At 43.2% G+C, this 21,646-nt stretch overlaps 1 protein-coding gene across 2 annotated transcripts; it reads right to left on the reverse strand.

Moving 5' to 3' along the window:
- Positions 1-8,840: 8,840 nt before the first annotated feature.
- On the reverse strand, positions 8,841-21,624 carry CHCHD4 (coiled-coil-helix-coiled-coil-helix domain containing 4). Of its 2 annotated transcripts, XM_063703648.1 has the most exons (4): positions 21,400-21,624; positions 18,679-18,848; positions 13,201-13,299; positions 8,841-9,964 (listed from the first exon to the last, which is right to left on the reverse strand). In XM_063703648.1, exons 2-4 carry the CDS (start codon positions 18,737-18,739, stop codon positions 9,657-9,659), a joined length of 468 nt encoding a protein of 155 aa, XP_063559718.1. In that variant the 5' UTR covers positions 18,740-18,848; positions 21,400-21,624; the 3' UTR covers positions 8,841-9,656. The 2 variants fall into 2 exon arrangements, with proteins under 2 accessions (XP_063559718.1, XP_004033706.1); XM_004033658.5 differs by lacking the exon at positions 18,679-18,848 and having other exon boundaries at positions 21,400-21,620.
- Between the last annotated feature and the right edge of the window lie 22 nt (positions 21,625-21,646).

Raw genomic sequence — 21,646 nt, forward strand, 5'->3', positions numbered from 1 at the left:
GAGGACGTTCTCCCAAGTGAATTAACACAGGAACAGAAAACCAAATACTGCATGTTCTCATTATAAGTGGAAACTTAAACATTGGGTACTTAGGGACATAAAGATGGGAACAATAGGCACTGGGGACTACTAGAGGAGGGAGGGAGATGGGGGCAAGGATTTAATGGAAAACCACCTATTGGGTACTATGCTCACTACCTGGGTGACAGGATCATTCATATCCCCGAACCTCAGCATCACACAATATACTCATGTAACAAAGACCTGCATAGCTATCCCCTGAATCTAAAAGTTAAAATTACTTCAAAAAAAAAAAACAAAAACAAAAACAAAAGAAAACAAACAAAAAAACCCCAAAAACCTAAGGGGAACCTGGTTTCCCAGTTCCAGATTCTTCTTCATTTTAATCCCCTGAGAATTTCCCGTAGTATTTTATAAACTCAGTTACACATTTAAAAAGTTACTTTGTACATGGCTTATAACATATTCTTTTTTTTTTAGGAGCAACCCTATTAACTGAATGACTTATTACATATTTGTAACAGAAGGTCCTTCTGTGTCTCTAGTCTGTTATGTCAGCAGAAAAACCACTACTGTACATTTAAGAGAAAAGTGTCTAAGACGTTTATGTTAGGCCACAGAGTCTCATGAGAAATACTGATTTTGTCATGTCCAATGCTCCTTCTGTTATTATAATAAGCATTTTATGCTTATTTTTTAATGTTTCTTATGTTTTATGCTGTGTTTCTAATTCAAAAATTGAATACTTTACTTTCTGTGCTTCATAATATTAGGACTTGCTGTCCCCATTTTAACAAAAAAGATATTTGTATAAATTGAATTATTTATATCCAGGGTGTATAAAGCTAGTAGTTCCTACAGTTCAGGAACTGAACTCAAGATATGTATCCTTAATACTTCCTTCACAGAAAATTTGTTCCTGTCCCAAACTTCAGTTTTGATATCTTTCACAATCCCAAAGTCGTTTAGGTTGGAGTTTAACATGCTCAAAGTAGATAGGCAATTTTTATCGACTATCCTTTTGTTGTTAATACCTTATATTTTATATCTTATATTATAATTTGCTTAATTATAATGAGGATATAGATCATGGCCTATTATATATCGATTTGACATAATTTACTAATTGGTTAGTCTAATTTATGGTCATTATTGAAATATTCTTTGGGTGCCAGAAAAAATGTGCAATCTCTTTTTATGAGATACAATGTTATATATGTTCATTCGTTCAAACTTTTAAATTATATAATTCATTTCTGAAGTAACTAAAGAAAAAAGTCTGAATAAATCAAGTCATTAAAGCAACTGAATCATTAGTAAAAATCCCTCTGAACCAAAAAATAGGATTGTAGGAATTTTTTTAATGTTGTAAATGTATAATCCTTAAATAATAAAATATAAAAATATAAATAAAATTAAAATAATTTTAAAATATGGAAAGATACTCAACTCATTTTATCAGACTGGAATAACCTTAAGACCAAAACAGAGTAAACAGAGCTAAATAAGAGAAAATTATATACCAATTGTATTGTGCACACTGATGGACTTTTCATAAATAAATGTCAGAAAATAAAATTCGGCAATGATTTAACCATAAGACTACATAATAAAATATTATCTCAATAATGCAAGGTGAGTTCAGTATCACAAAATCTGTCCAAGTAAATGACCACATTATTATATTAAAGGAAAAATATGATCATATCAATATATGCAGAAGAATATAATCTAGAAAGTTTGGTATTCATTCACAATAAAATATTTTAGCAATCCAAATGAGAAGACGACTTCTTTAAATGGTCTACGAGCATATCTTTGGAAAACTTTTTTTTTTTTTTGAGATGGAGTCTTGCTGTGTTGCCCAGGCTGGAGTGCAGTGGTGTGATCTCGGCTCACTGCAAGCTCCACCTCCCAGGCTCACACCATTCTCCTGCCTCGGCCTCCCGAGTAGCTGGGACTATAGGCGCACACTGCCACGCCCAGCTAATTTTTTGTATTTTTAGTAGAGACGGGGTTTTACCGTGTTAGCCAGGATGGTCTCGATCTCCTGACCTTGTGATTCACTGGCCTTGGCCTCCCAAAGTGCTGGGATTACAGGCGTGAGCCACCGTGCCCGGCCGGAAAACATTTTTAAAGATAAGGAAGTAGAAACATTCCTTTTAGAGTCGTTAGTATGTCCATGGTGCTGATGTGAAATTCTGCTATTCAGTATTGTAAGGGATGCTCTAAAGGAAAAAAATTAAGTCTATTGGAAAGGAAAATCACCTTTTTCACATCATACGATTTCCAAAATGTAATATTCAACAGTAAGAATGAGAAACCTGTAGAAATAAGGAGTTACTTCAGCAAGATGGCTAAATATAGAATCCATATTCAATCAACAGTATTCTCATTCCCTAGCAAATACATAATAGTAAATGCAATTTTTAAAAAGAATACCATTCATAGTTCATGGTACCTAGGACGAATATATATAAACTTAAATGGAAAACTTAATAAAAACACAGATGAAGGCCCAAATAAGAGTTATGCTATAGTCATGCATAGGAAGACACAGAATCCCCTGTATAACAATTAGCCCCCAAATTAATAAACAATCAAAATTCAAAAGGATTACATTAGAAATTTACAATCTGATCTTAATATTAGAGAACAAGCAGCCAGAATAACAATAAACATTGGAGACAGAAGAAAAGAGAAGAGAAAGGAAGTAGGGAAGGGAGAGGATAAAAATAAGAGGAGAAATAAAGGACAGAAAGCTTGGCTTGTTAGATATCAAGTATAATTTCAAGTTACAGTAAATAAACCCATGCGGTGTTCATGTAGGTTTATACAATTAGACCAACGAATCAGAATGTCGAGAAACTAATCCACCCATATGTGTAAACTTAGTGTTGACAGAGGTGGCACTTTAAGTCAGTTATCAAATATGGTGGGACAATTGGCTATCCACACGGAAAAACAAAAAAGACTCCTACTTTGCAAATGCCCCCAAAATATTCCAAGGGATCTCTGAAGTTATATTTCTCCTTATTATCTTTTGAGAAATTGATGTTAAAGAATAATAATTATTATATTAAAAAGAATTAACCCTACCAAAGCCACCACTTAGCTTATACAAAATGGGAGTTTATTGATGTATTTGAAGCCACTATGTATCTTTTTCTGAATGCATGGAACCAAAAATCTCCTAAATAAATCACGTTATTATTTATCTTTTCATTTTAAAGTTTTTGCTATATATTGTACAAATATATCTTAAGATTTTTGTTAATTTCACAGCTTATATATATATGGAATCATTCTGGATTCATTCCTGGAAAGTTGTTTTCTATACTAAGCCTTCTGTTTTGAGAATAATCCTTGTTGACATGTGAAGCTGTAGTTCATCAGCACTTCTTATAGAATGACATTGCATGAATCAAACAAAATATCTTTACCCAATCTTTTAGGAACATGTAAACAAGGCTCCTTTGAATATTGTTTTAGATGTTTCCCGGTCATCAATAGATGCCAAACAGCTTATGGTCACACTAAAGGTGGGGTCACTTAGTCTGTGGAGCTGCAGGGTTCTTTTTGGGAGGTGGGGGGAAGGGAGATGAGTTTTGTTATTTTGGGGTTTTCAAGCATTGAAACCAAAGGCCAAATAATAAACAGCCTTTACATTTTAAAGTAAAATTCATTTTATTTGCAGCATACACTTGTATGGTAGACTGTGAACGACAATTTTATGACATTTATACACAGTATAATGGCTACATCTGCTATTTGTCTTTAAAATAAAAAAATGAAAGAAAAGCCCAACTTTGAATACATGGCCAAGATAAAGACCATGAATTGGTCATTCCTAAAAATGCAACAGTTAGGCTGCTAGATTACGTTGTTTGCACTTTTTTTATGGGCATTTTAAAATCAATATTTAAACTGAAGACGTTGTCATGTTTTATCAGTTTAATGAATTTGAAAGTGACTGCTCTGTACATCATGACCTTAACAATGTTGATGCTGTAAGTGAAAGTTCACTGTCATCTATATACTAAATTTATGGGTGCTTGTAACTTAAAATTATGACTGCAGATTATCCCCCACAGCCTTAGTCTAGGGATGTGGCTGTATGCAGGTGCAGTATGCAGTTATGTGGAACCTTGCTTTCTAGTGCTAGGGAAAAAAAGATGTCTCTAATTACTGGTTTCAATAAACATGAATCCAGACTGCTTACCATTTTTGGTGGCTTTCTTTATGGTAAATCATCCGACTGGAGATAGATTAAATTGTCTGCGAATCGTATGGGGTATCTGATCATGTAACTAAAAATGTTTACCTCTCTCACTTGAAATTATCAGAAATTCTGGAAAGAATAACATTGTAAAGCCATATTTATTTTTTATTTTACTTTTTGGAGACAGGAGTTGCCGAGGCTGGTCTTAAACTCCTGGCCTCAAATAGTTCTCCCGCCTTGGGCTCCCAAAGTGCTGGACTTATAGGTGTGAGGACCACACACAGCCTGGCTTTTTGTTTTTTTGAGTTTCTTCACATTACAGCTGTCATCGTGAGTATGAAGGTGGTAGGTATCCCAGTGACTAATGGTGTTAAGGAGCATCTTAAGATGTGCTTACTGGCCATTTATGTATCTTTGGAGAAATATCTATTCAAATTCTTTGCTCATGGAGAAATAAATTAGGTTATTTGCCTTTTGTGTTTTTTGTGTTTGTTTTTGAAACAGGGTCTCACTTTGTTGTCCAGGCTGGAGTGCAGTGGCATGGTCATGGCTTATTGCAGCCCCGGCCTCCCAGGCTCCCAAGTGTCTTCCTGCCTCAGCCTCCCAAAGTGTTGGGATTACAGATGTAAGCCACCACGCCCAGCCTATTTGACTTTTTATAATTGGGTTGTAAGAGTTCTTTATGTATTCTGGGTACTATACTATTAACAGTTATAGCTGTGTCCTTCTGACATGCCCCCGTTCATCTTTGAGCATTTTCTTACTTTCTGGCACAAAAAGATGTTCCAGGCTCATCTTGCATTTCCCCTGCCTTTGACCTGGAATCAGCCATTTTTCCAAGGAGCCCTTTTAGTGAGAGATTGGTTTTTGGAAACCAAGATCTGGACTATAGGCATACTTAATTTTACTGAGTGCTGTAACTTGTAGGCCTGTTGAGTGGACATACCATATCTACTTTTTCACTTAACATTGCCTGTAAGTTGGTTTATATTAGTTCATGGAGATGTTTATTCTTGTTTATGGCTACATAGTACTCAATTGTGTAATGTACCGTGGTTATTCAACCAGTCTCCTGTAGATAGGCATTTAGGATGTTTGCAGTCTTGTATTATTACATCTAATGCTGCAATGAATAACCTTGTGCATATCTTGTTTTTTATTTGTGGAGATGTGGATTCAGGGTAAATTCCGAGCAGTGGGCTTACCTACTCAAATGCGCATCTGTAGTTGTTGTTAGATAGTCTCAAAATCCCTTCCATAGAGGTCACACCAGTCTGCATGCCTGTCAGCACTTGCACAGATTATTAATTCATTGTTACATTTTGCTTAAAATTGAGTTAGGAAGTTTGGTGAATAAATGTTTTTGGGACTTTTTTTTAAAAAAAAGATATTTCCTGGTCATATGTGCCATATTTTCTCTATGGTCCATACCACAGAATTTGCTTGTTTCTAAATTATGCCTGTGTTTATTTACATTCATTTATGCTAAATTGTTTTCCAAATAGTTTTATAAATTTACCTCCCATATCAGCAATGTGTAAGAGTTTTCCTCTTAGCCAACACTGTGATCAACATTTTTCATTTTCCCCAATTGGGTAAGTTTGAAATTGTAACTTGTTTTATTTTCTATTTTGTATTTCCTTGATGAATAATGAGGATAAATATATTTCCAAATGAACGTTAAACATTCTTGTTTCATTTTCTGTGAATAGTCTGTTCATGTCTTTTGCCCATTTTCTTATTGGGTTATCTGTAGTTTTATTATTAGGAGTCCATTAGATATTCTATATATTAATCTTTTGCCAATCATATGTGCTACAAATACCTTCTCTGGGTTTGCAACTGTTTTTTACCCTGTTTATGGTATCTTTTTCCAAGGTTTAAACTTTTTATTATAGAAAAACTTGAAATACACATAAAAACAGAGAGGATAGTATAATATTAGCTTTGCATTCATTACCCTGCTTCAAAAGTCATGAACTTATGGCCAATCTTCTTTTTTCTACACCTACTACTTCTCCATCTTATGTTGAAACAAATCCCATTAGTAATATAACTTCATCAACAAAAGTCAACATATTTCTATCAAATGTAGGGATTTTCCTTTTTAAACATAATCACAGTGGCATTACCATAACTGAAAATTTAACAGTATTTGATATATTAAGTGTTCAATGTTCGCATTTTCCTGAGATATATCCATTAACAATATAACCTTGGGCTAGTTATTTCATGAAAAAGGCAAGGAATGAAATTTCTGCTTTTCTGGCTCCACTATGAAAATCTAAGAGCTGCTTTTAGCTGTAGCCAGCCTGTTCATGTGCAATTACTATGCCATTTTATATCAGACTTCAGATTTTAACTTCATAATATTTTAGTAACCCATAATGTCTCAAAACTACAAGAAAGCAGCCGTTATGTGAAAATGAGTCTCTGCTGGGCATGATGGCTTACACCTGTAATCCCAGTGTTTTGGGAGGCTGAGGCAGGAAAATTGCTTGAGGCCGGAAGTTTGAGACTAGCCTGGGCAACATAGTGAGACCCCATCACTACAAAAAAAAAAAACTTAGCCAGTCATGGTGGAGCACGCCTATAGCCTCAGCTACTTGGGAGGCTGAGGTAGGAGAATCGTTTGAGCCCAGGAGTCCAGGGCTGCAGTGAGCTATGATTGTGCCACTGCACTCCAGCCTAGGCAACAGAGCGAGACCCTGTTTCTAAAATAAATACATGTTAAAATCTGTACAGTCCTAGAACTAAGGACTAGAATGTAGTGTTCTATTAAGAAGCTTGGCTGATATGCTGCACTTGCCTATATCACAAAAATACAAAACAGGCTGAGCATTCCAGCACTTTGGTAGGCTAAGGCAGGAGGATCGCTTGAGCCCAGGAGGTTGAGCCTGCAGTGAGCCATGATTATGTCACTGCACTCCAGCCTGGACAACAGAGCGAAACTCTCTTAAAACACAACACAACAAAACAAAACAAAACAGACATAAAACATTGTGTTGGTAATTGCATTTCCAAATCAGTGTTATTTTGAGCAGCCCTTTGTTTCAATTATTGCTGCTCTTTAAAAATTATCAACTTGCATTTATCTGAATCATTAACTCTTTGATCTGTTGGTGTTCTTACATTTAAAGATACACAGCAACTTAAATATGAATTATCCAAACCCCTTGTAGTAAAGCATAATCTCCACCCACTTCCAATTGCTTATACGGTGCCAATTCCTTATCACCAATTTGTTTTTCCACTGATAAGTGGAAAAGGATGGAACCTTTTGCCTAACCCAAGTCAAGTCGGGTAGACAGTTTGAGAATCTCTGCTGTAAGTTACCATGGCTGGAAGAACCCAGCCCTGAAAATCCAGCACCATTATGTAACACTCATCCATTCCTTTCTGCTTTCTAGTAAATGCTGACTTCCTGGCTAGATTGTAGCATCATGGGCAGTACCATGAATGAATCACTCTATGTCCCTAGGGCTTGGAACTGTAGATTCCATGAATGCATCAAATAAATGGGGTACATGACGTGGTCACAAAACAGTAACACCTTGATTGTGACCAAAATTTTAACAAAAGAAATATGGTTTTTAAATGTGCAAAACTCTGTTAAAAGAAGTCGTTAGGGTCTGTCATGCCTTCCATACTTGGCCAGCTCCAGGTTCTTAGCTCCTAATCAAGCAAGGTTTAAAAAAGCTCTGGATATAGAAAGCAGTTCTCTACCTCCACACACCTCTCAACCACAAATCCTTGCATTTTAACCATGCCTTCAAGCTTTCAAGCTTTAACATGGTGGCGCCTCATTCTCCAGTGTGGCAGGCAGCTTCCTGTTACTCATACTCTTGTGTCCCTCTCCTTGAGTGTGGGCTGTGTCTCACTTCTAACAAACAGACTATGGTAAAGTTATGGAATGTCCGTTTTGAGATTAGGTGATGAAAAGGCTCTGGCATCCATCTTGCTCTCTCGCTTGCTCTGATGGAAGCCACCTCCCATGTTGTGAGCTGACCCTTTAAGGCAAAGGCCATGTGGCAAGGAACTGAAGGAGGTGTCTGGCCAACAGCCAGTAAGGCACTGAGGCCCTCAATCCACAACCCACAAGATTCAACCCACCGAACCCTCCCAGAAACCACTGAGCGATCTTGAAAGGCCTGTCACACCTTGAGATGACTACAAGTATCATAGCCTCATGAGACACTGAGCCAGAGAACCCAGGTAAGCCATGCCCAGATTCCTTGTTTCAAGCTATTAAGTTTTAAGGCAATTTTTTACATAAATAACTTAACACATTTGAGACAAATGAGGCATTACTATGCCACAGCCTGAAAACTGTCTAGCAGTTACCTTAGGCAAGTTAATCTATTTTCAAATAGGAAGAGCCTTCCCCACCTCATAGACTAACTGCAATGTCTGTGTGAAGGCATCTGCTCACATATAAAATAAGTGAGCTTCCTTTGAACTCAACACAGAAAATTTAACGGACTCAAATTGGTTTACCAGTATCTTTCAAGAGGAATTTCAATTGAATTGTTCATAATTTTTACTTTTTTATATAGAAAACATTTTTAACTAGTGAAAACAAAGGACACATTCAAAATCAGGTAGAAATCATGTTTCCTTTTAATTGAATACTTAATTCACAACATTTCCTCTCTTGCTGCTACTCTGGTAATAATTAGGTCCCCACCTCTCAAGAACATTGCACCTGACTAGACTGAGAGCCAGTGTGAACATGGGCCCCAAACCAGGGCTTTCAGAATAACAAGGAACAGCCAAGCCAGCCTCTCCCTTCACTTAGAAAGGGATTATGAATGGAAGGGTCCAAATCTTCATCATCCAAACACAGAAAACCAGGAGCTCAACACCTACAATGGAAACCAAAATGTATCAGGAATGAAGTACAGTACCCCTTCACATACTCAAGGTCAAGATGGGTTTGCAGAAATAGTATCTGACCATCTGGCCTCTGCTAGTAGATATGGCCCCATCCCAGCATTTTTAAGAGAAGATGTTTTTGTTTCTATTACTTGTATTATTTCCCCAAGGGGTATAAAATCTACCAAAAGGAATATAATGAATCAGAATAAATCAGCTCACTCACAAGAAACGTTCTTGGGTAATGGTTTTTAGTTGCTGAGCTTATTCAGCACGTTATTTAAAAGTGGCAAAATTCAGGGCAATCTGAGAATTCAAAAGTGGCGGCCACAGGTTTGGGTAGGACACACATACATACAACCCCCATTTTTTTCAGTGTATATGTCAAGAGGTCAAGACCTCTGATCATCAAAATAAGTTATTTTGTATATTATAATGCACAGGACAACAGAGGGAAACTTTCTTGGAAGGTGATGACAAGGCCTTTTGCAAAAGGTCCACTCCAAAAGGACTGGTGCCCAGTGCCTTGTGGCCTTCATTAACTTGATCCCTCCTCTTCTTTGGTTGCAGTGGCCTCAGTGGGCGCTGTTTCTTCTGCTTGTTCTGCTGGCTTCTTCTCTCTTTCCTCTTCCTCATCCTCATCCTCTTGGGGATAGAGGTCTGGGTATTTCTGCATGCATTCCTGCATGGCCCGGAACTGGTCTACACAGTCTGACCCCTTGATCTCCTCCGTGCTATAGTGGAAGCAGGAAAAGGCTGACTTGAACTGTTCTCCACAGGGACCGCTGGCCATTCCCCCAAGGCATGGGCAGTTCCAGTTAATGTTTCCATTTGGCAGTATCAATCCTAGAACAGGAAGATAGAGAGATGTTCTCTAAAGTTTCAGAAAATACAAAACTAGTCCAGTCCTCACAGGCTACTGAGGGGGTGCAGAACAGGAACTATTGTTGCCTATGGACCCACACCTCGATTTGGATTAGGTTTAAAGCCTAGCACATATCCAGCATTCCTTGGCCCACCTGGGAGAGAAGCCACCAATGACATATGTCTCCATGTGTGACACTAATTTATTCTAAGCCACCTCTCAGTGCTCTGAGGCTGTGCTCCAAGAATTAAATACCGGGACCCATTTAACCCAAAGAAGAGGAGATCACTTGGATGGTTAGTGAGGAGCTTTTTGAAAGCCCAAACACTTTAAGGAACTGAGGTATTGATCTCCTCTTTCCAATCCCCCTCCCCATATGGATGATCAGGACCACCCCACCCCCATGCTCCCTGCCCCCTGCCCCCTGAGCCCCTCTTGCCCTGCAGCTGCTCTCAGAAGCTCAGCATAGCCTGGGGACTGGTGAAAAGGAGGAGGTTGCTCCTTATGTACTGACGAAGAAAGATGTCCAAGACATGCTGCACAATGAGAAGCTGGTGGCATACCATTAGTGCGAGTGCATTCTTGTAAAAATCAACCAAACCTGTTAAACTGCACATATGTGTTGGGCAGGAAGCAAGGTTATAGATGGGTTTTCATTTTCACTATATTGATAGGCTTCTTACTTTTGACTTTTATACCTTTTCTTATCATTGAACTTTATTCACATCTAAATAGTATTTCTTGGTTTTCCAAAATGCTCTCAAAACGATGGCTTCATTTTCAGCTTTGTGAAGACATGATTCATATAGAAGTTTCTTACATGATTCTTATTAAGAGACTGAAAGTACTTTCTAAGAGAGCCTCTAAAAGGTCCTGTGAAATTACACATGATTCTTCACTCCAGGGCAGTACCCAAGCCTGGCACTCTGCACTAATGTCCAAAGTCCTAGGCGAAACCCCGCCTGCCTCTCAATTCCAGCTTGGGAAGCTCCACTGATCAATGGATCTGCTGTAGCTATTCCTGTTCCTTACTTGTAAAATGGGGATAGCAAGGACGATGCCAACTAGTGCTGCCCCCTTAGCAGGCGCAGACCCCCAGGACCATCAGCAGTTGCAGATCAAGTTCTCCTGCATTAAGCTACGTTTGGTAACTCACATAAGCCTTCTGACAACCTTCTGCAGTGGGTGCTACTAACCCCAGTTTACTCATGCAGTCTCTGGGGTTCATGGTCCAAGTGAGGACTGCAGACTGGGCTGACAGGATTCCCAGAGTCCATGCCCCTTCCCCTACATCTCACCACTTCCTGAAAGGGACCTCAGTGCTGGAGAAACATTTGCAAATGCTGCCCCCTGGAGCTTCAAATCTGCTCACAAACCTGCACAACCAGTTTCCAAAAGAGGTAATACTGACATTTAAAAATTACAACCCAGTACAAATTGACCAGGTGGTTGATTAAAAAAAATCATAACAAAAAATTTATAACCTAGGTCTCCAGGAGTCCTTGTTTCATTATTTCTTAGGGGCAGGTGAGCTGGAATGAGATACCTCCTCACAAAGCACATGGTGCCAATTTGCATTTCAGGGACACAATATAAATCCACACAGAGGGTACCTTTGGCATGTTACATAAAGCTCAGATGCAGTGTGTTGTCAAACATGCAGTCTAAGGCCTGAAGTTCCAGTCTCTGGCTGAGTCAGTCTCCGCCCCCGCCCAGGCCCCCAGTTTTCTCATTGGATCAGATGATCTTTAGGGCCCTCTTGATGTTTTGATTCTAGGAAAGTTAATTCTGCCACCTTTTTTTCTTGGTACTCTTAGCTATTCCAAGCACCATCTCAGCTGCAGAGCTGGATGCTGGAAGGCAGGTAGATGGCATAAAATGGTGGCTTACTTGGTCCACTTACTAATTTTGCAGTTTAAGAGCCTGAAACTTGGGTTCCAGAGTTCTTTGCGTTTTATAGGCTTCTTTTTACAAAGTATTCACTATAAGGGGCTGTAAAGCCAAATGCATCATATGGTATACCTACTATCCAAGCAGATACATTGCAAGTGACAGAAGCAGGTAAAAAAACAACAGGGACAGTAAAGAATGGTGGGATCTGGAGGGGGCAGACCAGTCTAAAGGCAGATACATACTGCTTTTAATAACACTGTGAGGCAAACAAAACAAGGCCCGATTTGTCCTGCAGGGCTCCACAGTCTTGATCAATTAATGAAATGTGCTTAATATGGATCTAAAGATAAGCAAGGTACTAGAATTGACATGTAAGCCCTGATCAAGATTACCCTTGCAGCTGTCTTTCTCAGAATGCTAACACTTTGTATAATGTCTGCATTTCCCACTGCTCCCACTGGGTGCTGGATATGTATTTTATGCTTTAACCCCTAGGAGCAGTCAGGGCAACAAGTGAAGGGTCCTACAAGGAATATACACACATCAGTTAGCATTTGAGAAATTCCAATCAGGAGTCCATATTCTCGAGGCGGCTGCTTCAAGCTCTTCAATTACCAGTTAGCAGTAGAAGATTAGTTGTCATCATGGACATCAGAAGTGGTTTTTGATTGGTGAAGTGACTACTGTACAATACGTAGATTGTTCATGGACACTGCACACACACATCCACCTCACACGGTCTGCAGTAATAAGTATCTAGTGAGTTTAGCAGCCTAAATCCTTTGGAACAATGTCCTAGGCCTAAGCGACCACTGTTATATTCAGCCATTAACCAAGGAGTGAGCAACAGCTCTGACTAGGTTAGCTGAATCCTGCTGCTGGAAAGCTGTCTGTGGCAAGTGACCTTTTCATGTAAGGTGCTTGCTGGAGCAGTTAGAGACAGCAGGGACTTCACCAACCTTACAGAACAAGGTGAATGGCTGTCTACTTGCTAATAAAGTTGGTAGATGTGGCAGAATTCAGTCTGGCAACTTGTCTGAGCAAAAGCCCTGTCACCTTAACCTACCTATAACTGCTGGAATCTACTAATACCCTCTCCCAAAACTTAGCTGTTGTGCCAGGGAAGTACATCAGAACAAGGCTGGAAAGCACAGTCCCTCAAACCTCCGAGGAAGATAAACCACTGCCCTCAGAGATGGTCTATGGCTGAGAATAGATACCTGAAAACTCGGCCTTGGCTAGGAAAACATGGGAAAGAATTAAGAACACTGAGCTTCTCCCCAGTGCCCTGATGTGGGTCCCTGGGAGGCCACATGTCACTCACCATGCTCCTCGTATGGATCGTTGGGGTCATCAGCCACCAATTCTGCACTGCTTGGAGTTTCATGATCTTCTTTGGTTACAAATATGATTCGATCCTTCCCTAGTGTTTGGAGAACAGAGGAAGAAATATTTCATTCAAGAGCAGTGAATCAGCTTTAAACCCAAAGCAGCCACCACACAAACCAAGTTTGAAGACTCTCCCATATGCCATCCCTATGTGAGGTGACCATCAAACTGCTCTCATATGCTAGGGGTAGGAAACAAAAGGGGATGGATAAGGGGCAGGGCAGGAAAAAAAGCACTGAAGAAAAAGAGTGTCCTGGGGTTGACCCACAGGGTTCAGAATGCATAAAAAGTTGAAGGAAGACTGAGCACATTGGCAAAGTGAGTGTGCAGTGATGTGGGTCCTCAGCCTACAGATCACTGCAGCCCACATAGCTGATGCAGCCACAGGCCCCTGCCTCTGAAAGGCTGAGGACACAGGTGGTCTGAGAGTGACAACAGCCAGCACCCCCCACTAGGCCTCTGGGCTCCTAATCGTGGCCAGAAGGAAGGGTCATAAGGTGAGGAACACTGCAGCCATTCCATTCCCCACAGTCCAAGAGGCTGGGGGACCATTTCCCAACAAGTATAATAACTGGAGGGGGGCAGTGGGAGGAGCACTTCTCAGATCTTTTTAACTGTGACCATCTGCAGTTTATTTTTTTAGGACAAACCCAACAGTGGTTAGGGTCAGGACTGTGGTCCTGTGAGGACCAGCATGGGAAAGCCAGCAGGCCTAAAGTGCAGAGCACCTTGTTCACAACCAGAGCCCTCACCCTGGGGCCTGGCTGCTGGAAGGTCTGAGGGCTCCAGGGAAGCAGACCAGTGAGAGTCAAATGCATTTTATATTAGGAGCTTCTCCTCATTGGAGGCTGGGTGAGCACAGAAAAGCACATCAGTCCTGGCCAAACCAGGGTGGGTGCATTCACTGCCTTACAGTGACCCCCTATGAAGTATTATCACCCTCAGCCCCCATCGAGTACAACAGAAAACCAAGGCTGAGTTAAGCAGAAGGGAGGTCCTTACAGCCCTCTCTGCTACACCTTGTAGCTGTCAACACTGTACCTCACCTTCCTAAAAACTTTGGCCATCAGCTAACCACACCACAGGTATGTGTCAGATATTCCCATTGTGGGCAAGGAGCACCTTGTCCTCAGTACCCCACGCTGCACGGTGGGTCATCAGTTTCTCCAGCTGTCCCCAGAGAACAGACAGAGCCAGTCCATCTTTTGGTCCTCTGTGTGAGCTCATTCCTCCATCCTATCGCCACCCTGAGAGGGAGGTAGCAGCATCTCCTTTTAATGGTGGTGAGCCTGAGGCTGTGAGTAGTAACTTGCTGGGCCACACAGGACAGGATTCTCTGAAGTCTACACTGTTGGAGATCCTTTCTACACACCCATACTGCCCCGCACCAACATTTGCACAAGAATAATTGACAGCTGACACTGAGCACTTAGCATGACTGGGCACTGCCTGAGAGCTTGTGCACCTTGGGCAATGAATAAATACAATAAATTCCGACCCAACCTCTGCCCCAAAAAGCTTAGAATCAAGTGAAATGTTTGCCAAGTAAACAAATAAGATCTTTCTTGTACTTTCCTGGTGAAGGTGAATGACAAATTCTACAGACCAACTGACCATGCATTCTGATCCCAGGAGATCTGGGGTACTGGGACCCTCATCTGGAAGGGGATAGGAGGTGCCAAGCATTTAAGAAGACTTCTTCAGGTATGGCCAAAAGTGCCTGGCAGAGAGCCACAGTGCATGGCTCTGAGTGAGTGGCCACTGTGGGCGCAGAGGCCTGACCTGCAGAAACATGGCTCTGTGAAAGCTGTGGGCATCTCTGATCACTTTATACTTTTTGTTTATATTTAGCAAAGTTCAGTCACAGCTATGCTGAGGGGAAAGCAAGGAAAAAGGTTTGGGCCCATGCTTGGGCTGAAGTAATTAAGGAAGAGGCTTCTGGAAGGCAGGGGGCGGTGACAACAAAAACCGACATCTCCAGTGAGAAGGACAGTTCAGGGGACAGAGGGAGGGCACTTTGGTGCCTTACGCCATGCCCACACTGCACAGGGTCTCTTACACTAGAACAGAGTAACAACAAAAAACCCTCAGCACACAGGGCCAGGACCCCCAACCCACTGGAGGCTTTTGCTCCCAGAGCTGGTCTCTGCCTCAATACCTTGCATGTCATCCAACAGAAGACTGCTTTTCCCCTGTGGCTGACTTGGGAAAGCTTTTGGACCAGGCAGCCAGGGCTTGTTAAAGTACCTAGTAACCTTGGTTCTACTATTCTGGCCAGTTTCCAAAATACTCAAAAGCAATCTGTAAAAATGTTGAACGCTAAGCAGAATGAGCTGATGCAAATTTCGCAACTCAGCTCTGGCAGTTTTGTTTACCAAGATGGCAGCTCAGCGCAGCCCAACGGTGAGGCCCAGTCACAGACACAGAAAGCAAAGGGTCCAAACGTGGTAAAGTATGAGGCCCTCCTGGGGTCTGCCATACATAGAGAGACCAGGCCTCACCCAAGAAAAGCTGAATCGAGCTCTCTGCCATGTCCATGTAGCTCATGGGCTTCACAGGTGACTGTGATACACAGCCAGGTTAGGAAACACCAGCCTAGCACAATCCCACTGAGAATTCCAGGTCCCTCCCACTGGGCCAAGTCCTCACATGTGCCTTCCTGGACATTTTCCCTTGCAGCACAGTTCACACTGGATCGAAAGTAGAACAGTAACAGCTGTATCTTTTACACATTTTTGTCCCATGCAATGTGTTTTATTACATCTGTGAGTTCACTGGTGGGTATTACTTTATCTCCATTTTACAGAGACCACAGGATCTGAGAAACAGACCAAAAGACATGCAGTAAATGAAGGCAGAACAGGAACAGGAACTCTGGTCTGAAAGATCCGGAGTATGTCCCCTACAAACTGTCCATTGCATGCCTGTCCTAGAGGGCCTTTGCTTTCTGGAACGTTTAAAAGTCGATTCAAGGACTGATGCAAGGACAAGGCTTACCTATTCCTAACAGACCTAACTGTGAAAGAAAGGACTGGTCAGACTAGTCATAAGATGCCAACTGGTGGGACAATCAGCTAGACTAGTAGTTCTCATGACATTTGTCAGCAATTTCTCTAGAGAAATAAAATTTAAAAGTGCTTGTGTTTTTATTTCTAAGATAAGCTTTAAAAGCAGTTGAATATGCATGTTCTGAAGGAGGTGGAAAACTACCTTAAACCCTCTGGTGCACAGTGGCTTCAATATTTCAATATCACAGAGAGTCTGAGAACTGGAGTTCAAATCTGGGCTTAAGCACTTCCCACTGTATGAGCTCAGGTACCATCTGGGCCTCAGAAACCAGGCCTTACCACCAGCTCCACCTACCTACCTCACGTGGTTGGGGAGGTGAAATGAGTTTCTGCTGTCAGCTGGAATCCCACTTGACAGCAATTTTTAAAGGGCATCAAGGATAGCATGGCCAGGAAAAGAGACAATCACAGGCTCAGAGATGTCAATAATGTTTTGGAAATGAGAGAGCTGATGGTCGAGTGCTGACTTAACCAGTGAAGAAAGCTGAACTCAAAGTGCACGAGGAGGTCACCCAGAATCAACTCAGTCCCCACCCCAGAACCTTGGTCAGAGTGGGGAACTGGAGGCCCAAGGGGTTACTCTGAGTGCAGGACTTCAGGGTGGGGCTGAGAACAGAACTGAGTGAGCAGTCAGATACAAAGACACCTTCCACCCCCAGCTGTTTAGTTTTACTCTCGGTAGAGCCACCCCAACCCGTCTTTCTCTCACATCTCCAACAGCAAATTAGAATGGCTCGATCTTCAAATACATCCAGAAAGAGCTGCATCCCTCACCTCTTCGACCCCATCTCCCACCATCACTCCCTCCACTCCAGCCACGCTGGCCTCTGCTTTTACTTGAATGTGCTGAGCACATGCCTACCTCTGGCCTTTGCACAGGGTGTTCTGTCCTCCAGGAGCACCTTCCCTTCCCTCAGGTACCCTCACAGCGATTTCTCCCTGCTTTCACCTCCTGCTCAGATGCCACCGTCGCTGACCACTGCCCATCTCCCTTATCCCGCTTTATCTTTCTCCAAAGTGCTTTTCCTCACCCAACATACTATGTATGTTTACCACCTGATGCCCCCACTGGAATGTCAGCTCCTCAGAGGCAGCGATTTTTGTCTATTCTGTTCATTGCAGTATCCTGAGAGCCCAGAATAGTACCAAGGACAAAGCGGGTGTTCAATATTTGTTGAAAAAAATGAATGGAGAAACAACTCTGGATTAGGGCTTGAAGACCCCAGTGTAAGAATTAAAGAGGAGAGAAACACGAAGGGTAGCTTTTCAGTCAACAGGGACAGGTTTATTTTCAACAAACCTGAGAGGGGCTGCTGGCTGAGTTAGGTCAGAGCCACACTCTCTTACAGACTAAGAGTTTTTAAGGATTCAGGGTGGGAGAGCTTATCAGAGGCTTGGACTGCTTCTATGTCTCTTTGTTGTGCTTATCTGGGAGGCAGACTGGTGTGTCTGTTTCCATACATCTTTCTGCAGCTGCAGGCATATCCCCCCAAGACTGCTTTTAGCTTCCCTATCTTAGTACACCTGAAGGGAAAGGAATGTGCTTATTAAGGCCCACAGTTTTACTGGGGCCCATTGTATGAGGGTGAAGTTTGGCAGTCACCCAAGAGACTTTCCCCCCACCTCCCTCTGTGTCCCAGCTGTCTTGTCTGTGTTTTACTGTCTGCTCTTTCTGGCTGCTTGTAGTTAGAAGAGAAGTGACTTCCTTGAAATGCATGAGGCTAGAAAGGGAGCTGGAACTTAAAGTGCCAGTGTTTGTCCGAAATCACGCTACTCCTGCTCTGTCACCCAGTCCCAGCAGAAAGCAGGAAGACAGAATGGTTATCACCATTAAGTGAGTGAGACCAAAAAACCCTTGGATGAGTAGTTTGATTTCCCCCATGAAAGGGGAGGATCTTTATACACCAGAATCTCTCAGCTCATCCACCCCAGAATGAATGCCCCTGTGTCCTGCAGAGGAAGCAGTTTATTGTCTCCCATGGATGCTGACTCCCCAGGGTCATGTTTGAGAATGGCAACCTGCACTAAGGACTTATTTTCTTTCGTTTTTGGCTAAGTTGATTCAATACACCTGTGATACAATTCCAACCACTACTTTCTGAAGCTCAACCCAAGAAAGAGATCTAAAGCCAGAGGGAGTGGTGCCTGTGGTGTATTTTGAGTGAGGTAAGGGGTTTCTAAGAGTTTGATAAATCTGACTGCTAAGGACTTTCATGTTTAGAATCTAATCCCTTTGAAAGATACAACTCCCCCACACAGAATCAAGTGTCTGTGAAGAATACACAAATAGCTTTCAGACAGAGTGTTAAGAAGAATGCAAGTGTTAGAAGTTTAGCTCAACGAACCTTCCTCAGCTCCAGCTCTGTGGTAGTACCTGGTGGTCACAGATGAATAGGACACAGGCATCCAGTGGAGAAGACGGAAGGGGAGGGATCCTACCTTTGTCCCTGACAAAGAGCTTCAGGGAGGGAAGGAGGGGAATAGACATTCCAGAAGGAACCATCCTGGGCAAAGCCTGGAGGGCAAAAGGAGGGTTTTAAGTAGTGTTCGCTCACACGTGTTTAGGATTGCAAAAGGTTTTCTTAAGAAAGTGGCATTTAAAAGGATGTCTGAAGCCTCAGGAAGCCTTCTCAGACCCCATAGAGCCTTTCACTAAACGATCATAGCATGCTGGGCTTTTCCTTCATGTCACTTATGACAGTCTGTAATCATGCATTTGTCTGGTGATGTTTTAATGGCAATCTCTTCCACCATGCCAGGAGGGCAGAGAATGTGTCACCTTGCTCACCACTATATGCCCAATGGCTGGCACATCACGTGTGCTCTATAATTGTTGACTCAACAGGAGTGGGCAGGCTCTGCATTAGAAAGAGGAAACTAAGAAGGAAACACTATGGTGCTGACACTGGAGAAGTGTGGCTAGCCCAAGGCCCAGGTGCAAGGCTGAGAGCCCTTGAATGCCAAACCAACGAGTTTAACCTGAAGGCTGGGTAGCAGGTGGACCCCTGAAATAAACTTGCACAGGCAAGTGATTCACTCAGGACAGAGGGCAGGTAAATGCATGATTCAATAAAGATTTGGGCACCCATTGTACACCAAGCCCTGTGCTAGATGCTGGGGATTCCACAGCCCATCTGATGCTCTCAGCTTAGTGCGAGAAGACAGGCAGGAAGTAAGATGGCAAAAAATAAAAAAGGTCATTTCAGACAGTTCAGGATGTGAAAGACACAAAGGGTCAGGAGGTGATATTGGAGCTAAATTTTAAAGGATGAGGAGTCAGCCACGGAAGAGCTGAAGGCAGGATATACCAAACCAAGGGAATAGCCAAGAGGCTAGAGGCTGGGCAGCAAAAGGGTGGGAAGAGACCAGGCTGGAAAGGCAGACAGGGCCAGATCACATAAGCTCTGATACAGTAAGAAGTTTGGGATCATTTTTTTAAAATCCTATGGGAAGCATAAAGGATCAGTTGGGGGGGAAGTTAGGGACTTCTTATGGGGACAGTGGTATGGATAAGATAAATACTAAGGAAGGCCTATAAGTGAGTGCTTTCAATTCTCACTCATCTCCGAACTGAGATCTTTGAAGCAGGAAAAGACAGGGCTCCATGTTTTGGAGGCAGATGGACCTAGCCTCCCCTTTCCAGAGAAAACTGCCTCCTGTAAATCCTCAAAGAGAAGGAGGGTCTTGTTTATCAGCACAGCCTCATTATACCCAAAGGCTCAAAAATTATTTGCTAAATGAAGTAAATTAGAGAAAGACTCGAAATTAAAAAGAGTGGTGAGGGCAGAGGACTTTTGCTTATGGCACACATTAAGTAGTAATCAGCGGAAATATAATAGTACTCATTAAAGAGTGAGTCTTATGGCTTTACGACCCAGAGGAGGAGAGGTTCTAGAAGCAGACAGCGCTACCAGGGAAAACGCTCAGAATTTTAGGCTGAGCTAGTCTCCTAACTGGATGTGTAACTACAGGTAGGCCACCTCCTTCTCTGGGCTTCAGATTGCTTGAATTAACTGACGGAGCTGGAGTATTCACCAAAGAATTTCTGGGGGACTTCCAACTCTCTCTGTAGTTTTATAACCATCCATCCCCCCTTCTCTGGCGCGGAGAAGGTGCTTCATGAATATTTGCTGTATCAATGAAGCCCAACATCTCATTTTACAACACTGGATACCAGGGCCTGGAGGGGTTAGGTGGGAGCTCAGGGCCAAGGAGCCAGTTTGTGGCAGTGTGTGGGGAGGCCCTCCGACCTGTGGCTCGGGTACTTCTGAGCTCTTGGGTAGAGTAACATCAAGGAAGCAGTAGGTGGTCGGAGCTCAACTTTGGGGTGGTAGGTAGGCAGGGTTCTCCCTGCAATCCACTGGGCACTAGATTGGATAAGGCTCTTCTGGGGTCACAATGCCCAGGCTCAAACCCCAGCTCCACGATTTGCGAGTGGCTTTAGCCATGTCTCCTGTGGCTAACTTTACTCTTCAGTAAAATGTGACCAACAACAGAGCCTGACTTACAAAGGTCGCAGCGAGATCTGTGAGACAAGCCAGGCAAGTTTCCTTGAACAGTGCCTGACAGGTAGCAGGGGGCTCAAAAACATTCCCGTTAGTGGAACTCCTAGCACTCCAGCACAGCACACGCTACCCCGAGTGGCAACTTTTCGGGACGCGCCTTTTAAAGGCGCATGCAAAATGTAAACACGTGGGGTATGGCAGGAGCGGTAGTAATAATTAACCACCATACATTCCCAGTTTCGAGCCACAAGCAACGTGCTCGGCACTTCCCGTGCCCCAACCGGACCTAGTTTACGACTTCCTACGCACAGGCCCCTCTGAGGTCAGGGTTCGGGCTTCACTGTGACCTTGGACCAGCCCCGTTCCCCCCAGAGCTTCGGTTTTCTCATCCGCAAAACAGGAGTAGCGACCCCCCAGCCGGCCCGCCTCCGAGTGTCCCAGGGTGGGCACCTGGGCCGCGCCTCAGGTGGCCCGCGCCCAGCGTGGTCGCGGGGCGCCGGGGCCCGCGTGTCTCCCTCAGGCCCTCGTAGGCCGGTCTCCGTGGCAGCCCGCCCTCCCTACCTTCCTGCCGGCAATAGGACATGGCTGCAGCCCGTCCCTGAGACCTTGCAGAAGCGGCGGTGGCGGCAGCTGCACCTTTACGCCGTGACCTCCCTCTCCTCTGGCAGGGCGGGCTCCTCCGAAGCCCGCGCGGACCCGCCCCCTCCCAGGCCTGCCCGCCGCGCGCCTGCCTCGGCGCCCTCGCAACCGCGGCCAGGCCAACCTCAGCCGGAAACTACATTTCCCAGCAGGTGGCGCGCCCCTCGAC

This window comes from Gorilla gorilla, chromosome 2 (assembly GCF_029281585.2).
Source record: "Gorilla gorilla gorilla isolate KB3781 chromosome 2, NHGRI_mGorGor1-v2.1_pri, whole genome shotgun sequence".
Classification (NCBI taxonomy): domain Eukaryota; kingdom Metazoa; phylum Chordata; class Mammalia; order Primates; family Hominidae; genus Gorilla; species Gorilla gorilla.

Bases quoted from the DNA above. Each gene is read 5' to 3' on its own strand.
- CHCHD4 (XM_063703648.1), bottom strand. From the start codon at position 18,739: ATGCCTGTGTCCTATTCATCTGTGACCACCAGGTACTACCACAGAGCT. The intron at 13,300-18,678 runs GTTCGTTGAGCT...TCCAAACACTAG, and splicing joins CAGAGCTGGAGCTGAGGAAG to GGAAGGATCGAATCATATTT. The intron at 9,965-13,200 runs GTGAGTGACATG...TTCCTGTTCTAG, and splicing joins CGATCCATACGAGGAGCATG to GATTGATACTGCCAAATGGA.